This window comes from Heterocephalus glaber, unplaced genomic scaffold, assembly GCF_053883595.1.
Source record: "Heterocephalus glaber isolate CG9 unplaced genomic scaffold, H.glaber_assembly_v1.0 deba00001555, whole genome shotgun sequence".
Classification (NCBI taxonomy): Eukaryota; Metazoa; Chordata; class Mammalia; order Rodentia; family Bathyergidae; genus Heterocephalus; species Heterocephalus glaber.
In genome coordinates, this window is record NW_028258346.1 from 8,224,224 (window position 1) to 8,233,773 (window position 9,550).

Sequence of the window (9,550 nt, forward strand, 5' to 3'; positions counted from 1 at the left end):
ATTAACCAACATTTTTGGCATATGGGCCTAACAGCTTATTAAGCTGATATTACTGTAGAATATAGTATATGTGTTAGGTAACACAAAGATTTTTGAATTCTTTTTATTTTTAAAATTAATTTTATTGGTATATTTTAGGTATAATGACATTCTGGGCCAGGGATTTAGCACAGTGGTTGTGCTACCTGCCTCACAAGCACAAGGTCCCAAGTTCGATCCTGCGTACCAAAAAAAAAAAAAAGAAATATGACATTCATCTTTGGAAATTTGCACCTTTACATAATCTCTCTTGGTTCTCATATTTTCCCAATCACCCTACCCTCCCTTCAATCCCTTCATCCCTATTTACAAAGACTTTCTTTCCATTTTTTCATTTTCTCATATTAATCCCATTCCCTTCTTTCTTTCCCCTACCCCTCCCACTTCCCATTTGCACTTTTTCTTCCTATTTCACATTATCTACTATACCTTTTAGTCCTTATTTACACTTTCAGTTTCTCTCAGGAGAGAAACTATTTACACGTGTGTCCTATTTAGTTCCCTTAAGAATATCGCCGCAATGTGCATCCATTTAGCTATAAATGTCTCTAATTTCTCATTTTTTATGGCTGAGTAGTACTCCATCTTATAAAAAAAACCACATTTTCTTTATCCAGTCTCCAGTTGATGGGCAACTGGGCTGCTTCCAAGTTTTAGCTATTACAAATTGTGCTGCTACAAACATGGGGGCACATATATCACTGTGGTATGACTCTTTTAATTCTTTGGGGAAGATACCCAGCAGTGGAATAGCTGGGTCAAACGGGACTTCCAGTCCTAGTTCTTTGAGGTATCTCCATACTGATTTCCACAATGCTTGCACCAGTCTACACTCCCACCAGCAGTGGAGCAGGGTTCCTCTTTCCCCACAGCCCCACCAGCATTTCTTATTGGTTGATTTCATGATAGCAGCCATTCTTTCTGGAGTGAGGTGGAATCTCAGCGTTGTTTTCATTTGCATCTCACAACTAACCAGTGATGGTGAGCATTTTTTCATATGATTATTTGCTATTTCTCCTTCTTTGAGAACTGTCTGTTCATTTCAGATGCCCCCTTTCGGATTGGGTCTTTAAATTTGGGAGCTCTGATTTTTTAAAGTTCTTTATAGATTCTAGATAGCAGACCTTTGTCTGAGGAACAGCAGGTGAAGATTTTTTCCCACATTGTGGGTTGTCACTTCACACTGCTGGTCGTTTCTCTTGTTGTGCAGAAGCTTTTTAATAAGAAGAGATCCCACTTGTTGATTGTGCTAGTTCATATGCAACTGAGGTTTTGTTCATAAAATCTTTTCCCACACCAATGTCTTCAAGAGTTCTACCTAACCTCTGTCCCAGCCGATTCAGTGTTTCTATATTAATATTTAGATCTTTAATCCATTTTGCTTTCAATTTAGTGCATGGTGAGAGATACAGGTCTGGTTTTAATCTTTGGCAAGTTGAAGCCCAATTTTTCCAGCACCATTTATTAAAGAGGCTATCTTTCCTCCAGTGAGGGTGTTTTGCTCCTTTATTGAAGATGAGATGGCTGGGTGTGTCTGGAGTTGTTTCTGCATCTTCTAATCTGTTCCACTGGTCTTCAGGTCTATTTCTTTTCCAGTACCATGCTGTTTTTATCACAGTAGCTTTGTAGTATACTTTCAAGTTGGGCATTGTGATCCCCCCTGCCATGTCCCTGTCACCTAGAATTGCTTTTGCTATGCTGGGTCTCTTCTCGTTTCAAATCATTTTTGGATTGTTTTCTCAAGGTCCGTGAAGTATGTTGCTGGGATTTCAATTGGGATTGCATTAAATCTATATAGCAGTTTTGGAAGTATGGCCATCTTCACTGTGTTGATCCTTCCTACCCAGGAGCAGGAGGTGTCTTTCATTTTCTGATATCATCTTCAATCTCTCTTTTCAGAGTGCTATAGTTTTCAGAGAAGAGATCTTTGATTTCTTTTGTTAGGTTGATTCCTAGGTATTTCAGTGTTTTGGATGCTATTGTGAAAGAAGTTGTTTCTCCAGTTCCTTTTTCAGTGAGTGTGTTGTGTACAGGGAAGCTACTGATTTTTGTGTGTTGATCTTGTATCCAGCTACTCTGAATTTGGTTATTAAGTCTAGAAGTTTTGGTGGAGTTTTGGGTGTCTTCTATATAGAATATCATGTTGTCTGCCAATAATGACAATTTGACATCTTCATTTCCTATCTTTATTCCTTTTACTTCTCTTGTCTAATTGCTGTGGGTAATGTTTCCAAAACTATACTGAATAGGAGTGGTGATAGTGGACATCCTTGAATTGTTCTTGATTTGTGTGAAGGATTTTAGTTTTTGACCATTCATTATGACATTGGCTGTTAGTTTTTCATAGATGGATTTTATTAGACTGAGGTAGAGACCATCTATTCCAGTTCTTTTGTATGGTTTTCATCATGAATGTGTGTTAAATTTTGTTGAACACTTTTTCTGCATCTATTGAGATGCTTATATGGTTTATGTCCTTGGTTCTATTAACATAGTGGATAACATTTATTGATTTGCGTATGTTGAAGCATCCCTGCATCTCACTTGGTCAGGGTGTATGATCTTCTGCATTCTACCTGCCAGTATCTTATTAAGGAATTTTACATCCATATTCATCAGTGAGATTGGCCGATAGTTCTTTTTGGTTGGGTCTTTCTCTGCTTTTGGGACTCAGGTGATGCTTGCTTCCAGGAATGAATTCAGGAGTATTGCTTCCCTTTCAATTTCAGTGAAGAGTTTAAACAGCAGCGGCAATAGTTCTTCTCTAAATGTGTTATAGAATTCAGCAGCAAAGCCATCAGGGCCCAGGATTTTCTTAGTTGGTAAGTTTTTAATTACGTTTTCAATTTCACTGATACTAGGTTGCTTAGAATTTTTAGGTCTTCTTGGTTCAACTTTGGTAATTCATGCATATCTAGGAATCTGTACATTTCTTCTGTGTTTTCCATCTTATTGGCGTATAGGTTCTCCAAGTAGATATTGATGATCCTCTGGATTTCTGCTGGGTCCATTGTAATTTTACCCTTTTCATTCCTAATTGCATACATTAGGGTCTTTTCTTTCCTTTTTTTGATAAGGTTGGCTAAGGGTTTGAGAGCTATTATAAACTCTAGAGGAAACAGATTTTTTATGGTGTTTTCATTTGATAGGCATGACTAAGTTATTGGACACTGGTGATCAACTTCACCTTTAATCCCTCCTTTGAGGTTAGGAGGTGGAACTTAAAAGTCCCAAACTCCTTGCCATGCCTTGATCTGTCTTGTGTCCAGCCCTCATCCTGAAGCTACACAGTGGCCAGTTATCAGCCAAATTATTAGCATACAAAAAAGACACTTACCACTTTGAAGATCCCAAGGATTTAAGCTGAATCCCAAGAAATGGGATAGAAGACCAAATATGAATTACAAAGTATCACAATACCTTAAACACGCAGTTTCCTGTATGTTGTATCACTCAAACCAAACTCAAGACACCACAAATGTGAGGACTTTTTGGGGGGCCAGATCTTAAGAACTGCAATTCGGGAGATAGATTCAGACAATTCTGAATCAATGTTCCAAGATGGCAGGAAAAATGGGAGCTTCCATGGGTTACTGAATGTTAAGGAAGAACAGGAGCTATGTCACTAAGAGAAAATAGGTAAGAATGTATAAGTAGAATGGACATTTCCATAAAACAATAGTCTGATGACTTCTTCATATGCATCTTGAGCCCCCCTGGGCACAATGTAATTGTTCTTGGTTCTAGATGTGTGTGGTTAAAAGGTGGATATACCCAAGTTCATATTCCAGGCAGCATCTGGATTGTGCCTAAATCTAGCCTCCTACCCCCATTTTGAAAAGCTCTTTCAATGTTCCATTCATTTTAATTTTCCTTGAGCCAATTCAATAATGCTAATTTTTTTTTAAAAAATCAAGTATTCAACATTGTCAAAATTTTCTATTAATATAAGCATATGATTGTCACTGTGCTTTTTATCAACTTTTCTTGAAATTCAATGGCATTTTAGCATACCTTTCCTCTACTTTTGGGCATCAGCACCCATCCCCTTTATTTTGGAAGTTTTACCATTCTTTCTAGTTGCATATATTTGTGTGTTATAGGCTTCATTCATTTGTGGCACCAGATATAGACATCACCTAAAGATAAGCCTGTGGGTATTCTGTAAATGAAAAATCCTTTATTATGCGACTGGCTCATAAATGGCACTTGACCTATTTAAAACCAATGATTCACAATGAGCATTTGCTCTGATTTCTAGGACAAAGGCTTGCTCCCGGCTATGAGAATGAAGGGGTGTAAAGACCATATCTGTCGGTACAGTAAAGCAAGAACTTCTCAAAATATGGAGCTAACAGAAGGATGGTACCAAGTGGCTGTAGCAGAAAATGGACCTTGATTGTATCATCTGGTCCTATCTAGCAGTACTTAAAACCAAATCTATTCTTGGATTTTTTGGTAATGTGAGCCATTAAGTTCTCTCTAAGTCAATTTAGGTCATATTTTCTGTTACTTATACCAGAAGTCTGACTTCATAGTGAAAACTTTCTTATTGTGTAACTATACTCTGGAGACTTAAGTCTGTATTTTTATATTTGATTTTATGGATAAGTTAAATGAAAATAGGGGCCTAATAAATTACAACTGGTTTTTAAAAAGAGAAAAAAAATTTTTTACTGAAAAATAGCTTAGTGACTCAAAACTGTGTATTTATGAAAAGAATTTTGAAAGCAACTTTTTCGGTACCAAAGAGAGAAAATAAAAATAAATTAATGGGATCTTTCAAACCTGAAACTACCTTTTGACTGACATTTTCCATATATCCAAGCCCAAAAATTTACTCTAAATAGAAATGGGAGGGAGGATCTGTAATATATTTTTAAGCCATTTAACTTTTTCTCTAGGAAACCGTAGTGGTGGCAAACCTGTCGCACGCATGTTCCAGCAGGCTATTTGTAGCCATTTGAAAGCTCCCAAAGGTTCACCATTACTGGGTTAGAACATTCATGTAACACGTACTCATCTTTTGCCTTCCTTGTCTCTCAAGCCTGCTTTTCTTTCTTTCATTAAAATTTAATTCAGCAAAATATTTGGCCAAATAGATAAAAGACCTATTAAGAACAAGTATTTTCTATCTTCTAGTTTTTTATCTTCATTTTCTGTCCCTTAAATTAGGGTCTTAAATGCCTTATTAAAATATGAAAATCATATTGAGGTTTATATAAGATACATACCTCAAAAGGCTATAAAAAGTATCTAAAAAATTAAAACATAACTGGAAAGCTGGGGGCAGTGCCACACACCTGAAATCCCATCTACTCAGGAGGGTGAGGCATAGGGAATGACACCTGAGGTCAACTGAGCAACCTAATGAGTCCCTGTCTCAAAATAAAACACAAAAAAGGTCCTGGGGATGTAGCTCAGCACTCCCTGGGTTCAACTCTCAGTCCTGCAAAAAACAAAAACAAAAACAAAACAAAAGCCAAAAATGCCCCTCAAAACCAAAAAACAAAACCCTGGGAAAACTGTATATATGAACAACTAAAATTCATGGTGAAAAAGTTTAATGTATAAACAGACTCCTTTCCTTTAAACTTTCAGAAAAATAGTACTCATTTAATAAAGAGAATTGATTATAGTTTTCTTTGTGTGGCAGACTGCTACATTAGTGGCCCCACGTGACTCGCACCTCCTGCAACCTGCACCCCTGTGTAGCCCCCTCACACTGACTGGCCATGTGACTTCCTTTGTCCGATGAATCATTAGCAAGTATGATGGAGAACAGAGTGCTAAGCTTTTGTACACTGAAGCTTGCACTCTTGGAATGTTTTCACTATCATGGGAAGAAGCCCAATTCAGCCGACTGAAGGTTAACAGGCCGTGCAGAGCAAAGATATTCCACTCACAGAACTATGAAAAGTCATGTCTTATTTCTAAACGAGCCCTTTGGAGCATTTTGTTATGAAACAATGGACAATAATGTAGAGCCTACTCTGTGTGTTATAGCAAATAGATAAAAATTAAATGAAGCTATGCTTAATTTAAAAAATTAAGGTCGCTCAGCAGACATGATTGCTATACTTTTGAAATTCCCTTTTTTATGTAGGTTCAATTGTTCGGTCCATTTAAAGAAGTATTTTTAATGTTAACACTTTAACTGTTACCCTAGTACATTCTATAGGTACAGACCATGCCAACCTAATTAATGAATAAAGTATACAAATATTTTTATTTTTAAACACATAACCGTACGTTTCATAAAAGATGAGATTTTAGCCTGTTTTTAAAAAAATAAGCATACTTGCCAACATGTGATTTTTATTTTCTACAGAAGCCAGTGTTCCCTAAATCTAAAGCTTAATTTCCTATGTTTTAGAGAATCATAATCTCTTAATACATTTCTAATATTCTTTAAAAATTAAAAAATTCATAAGATATTTTTATTTAACACATTCAAATTTAATAGGTTACAGTATAACTAGCTACCACTGAATACTTTTCCAGTACAGAGAAGCCAACATAGTAGAGAAATCATTTCTCTGTATTTACCTTTATTAAAAAGAGGTTTTTGGTAGTTAGAACAAATAATCTCTCATTGGTTGCTTGAAAGCCTAAAATAGGATCATTGGTTTCCAAGCTTGTTACTTGCTGCTTAGCAACCTGCCCTACATGCCTGCCTTCCTTTCTGTTGTACAGCACGGTAGACATGGGAGTAGGCTGCCGGTAGATGAATACATGACGGACACACTCACAAAGGGCTGCATAGGAGTAATTTGGAGCACAGGCGAAAAATTTTTTGTCTCTCTTTGATGCTTGCACATAACCTGCCAAGAACATAGAACAAAGAAAAGAAAAACTATATATTAAACAGAAGGGAGAAAAATCATGATTCAACATTTAACATTCTATAACTACTATTACAAATTAAAGTACCCAAGTAGAACATATACCATAAATACTCAAAATAGTCATTATAATTCAGAATCATTAACAATTAACCAGTTTTTCCGAACTGTTGCAAATACACAAGTTTATTTCCTAAATAACAAAATGGACATATTTTCAACTCTTCAAGAAAAGCACAATACAGTCCCACTTAATTTCTATTAATAAAATACTAAAAAGGTGAAATCTAAAACAATATATGCCAAAAAATCTTTCAATGCCAATTTAATATGTAGATTGATGAGTAACAGATATGGTATCACAAAATCATTTTCTTTTATCAAATAAATGAGAACTGTTTATAGACTAGCATCATAAAGTTATTTCAGGAGTCTGTTCATAATGCAGGCCTGAAGGCACTGGTCACAAGGCTTTCTCTCATCATCCCTATAATGTTTGTGGAATTTACAATACCAACATTGTAACAGGATTTGAGTATACTTCAGGCCTTAGAAGTAGAACCCTGAGACCACTACATACTGAAAAGACACAAGTATCCTTCAAAAATCTTAATTAGAATATCCTTGAAAACTAATGAAAAAAAATCTTAATCTTGTCTTAAAATCATGTACGTGTTGAAAAAACATCTCTTCAGATTAAAGGGATAGTACATACTGAAAAATAAGGATTGGGCCAGGGATTTAGCTCAGTGGTTCCACCGCCTGCCTTGCAAGTGTAAGAACCCAAGTTCAATCCCCGGTACCAAAAAACCCCCCAAAAAACATGAAAAATAAGAATTTTCAAATTGGAACATGGGCCTGAGTTCGATTCCTAGTACCAAAAAAACAAAACAAAACAAAACAAAAAACATGAAAACTAAGGATTTTCAAATTGGAACATGGACCCGAGTTCAATCCCGAGTACCAAAAAAAAAAAAAAAAATGGAACATGGTTATTGAATATTATAATATGAAATAAAAATGTTAACTGAATGTCAGTGAAAACTGAGATGTTATCAAACGACAAATGAACAAAGCCATGGGGCACAGGAAGATCAGTACTGTTTTTTACAAATTAAGTAGGGTTTGAAGAATGAAAAGTGAAGTGGATGTAGATATTTGAGTAGCTTAGAATTAGCTGTTCAGACTAACTTTCACAGAGCTAGTAATGTATGTAATATCTCAAGTACTTATCTAACGTAAAGTTGATTTAACTAAGATGCAAGCATATAATTCTTCCACAACAGAGGTTTGGGCATACAAATGGAGGACCTGAGCATCTAACAGAACTTTCCTTTTAGGGAAGAAAAAGGGAAGAGAATGAAAAACATAGAAATTACAGTACAGAAGCTAAGACTACAAATTATGTGATCAGATTAGTCAATCACATTTTGTATTTCAGGTCATAAAAATCCATTTGGAGTCTGAATTAGCCAGTTTAGCAGTCTACATTATTAACAAAAATCTCTATAGTTAAGTGTTGTGCACAGATATTCACTAAAAGGCATACTTTTAACTTCCTGCTGTCAGCTTAAAATAACCTTTCATTAAAGCAATAATCCTGGTTAATTCACACTAAAAATTTTGTCCCATGCAATGCTAATGTATTTTGACATAAAATCAAAGATTGTACAAAGTCTACAATTATTTAGTTTTAAAATTTTCAGTCTCTTGTTTTAAACTAGTATTTCCATTTTGTCCTATCAAATACATTTATTTTGTTCTCATTATGATGGCTCTTTGCACTTAAGTTCAATGAAAGGTGACTCCTAATATGCAATGCCTTAGAACAATTCCACGAGGTCTTTGATGACTACTCTGAAGAAACTTCTTGGTGTGGTACTAGGCACTGAATGCAGGGCCTTTACATGGAGATATATCCCAAAGCCCTTTTAAATTTAATGTAACATCTGTCTGTCTGTCTGTCTGTCTATCTATCTATCTGTGGTAACGGGATTGAACCCAGGCCTTTGCTCTAAGCTAAATTTCCAGCCTTTTTTATTTTTTGAGACAGGGTCTCCCTAGTTATTAAGTTGCCCATGCTAGGCTCAAACTTCTGATCTTCCTCCCTCAGCCCTCCGGCATGCTGGGATTATTTACAGGTTGAAGAACTTAAATACAAGTTCCACCCAGGCCTCTGTTAAGCTCCTTGTTTTTATTCTAATACTTCTATTCTAATTCTATAATAATCATAGTCTAATTCTGTATAGCTTACAGAATTAAAAGAAGAAAATGATGGTCAGATAACCATTTCCATTCTATGTTGATCTTCTTCACTTGCCTAAGAAGAGATGAGCCCTAGTGTTCCAACAGCACTAACCATGTCAACTACAATACAAGCAACCCAATCTCAGCACAAATCAATCTAAATGTAATTAGGATCATTCAATTTAAAAAGAAATGAACTTTAAAAAAAGATGTTTTGGTATAATATGAAATGCTGTGAAAGAGCTTGCTTCATTCATACCTAGAGCATTGAACGTTGCAATGTGCTCCCACATGTCATCATGTTTGCTGAAGTGTGGTTGCCAGAGGAGGGCATCAACATCGTGGCGTAAACAGAAGCAGGGCATTTCCTTAGGATCCACTACAACGGAGAAAAGGTACTGGTTGCCTCCAAGATTTAC

At 35.9% G+C, this 9,550-nt stretch overlaps 1 protein-coding gene across 1 annotated transcript in view; it reads right to left on the reverse strand.

Annotated features, from left to right (window-relative positions):
• Positions 1-6,241: 6,241 nt before the first annotated feature.
• Positions 6,242-9,550, reverse strand: part of Nudcd1 (NudC domain containing 1) — a 73,939-nt gene continuing 70,630 nt past the window's right edge. The window contains exons 9-10 of the mRNA XM_087190686.1: positions 9,391-9,550; positions 6,242-6,863 (exon numbers count right to left, since the gene is read on the reverse strand). Coding sequence (XP_087046812.1) covers positions 6,571-6,863; positions 9,391-9,550 — 453 coding nt within the window. The 3' untranslated portion in view covers positions 6,242-6,570. The remainder of the gene's footprint in view (positions 6,864-9,390) is intronic.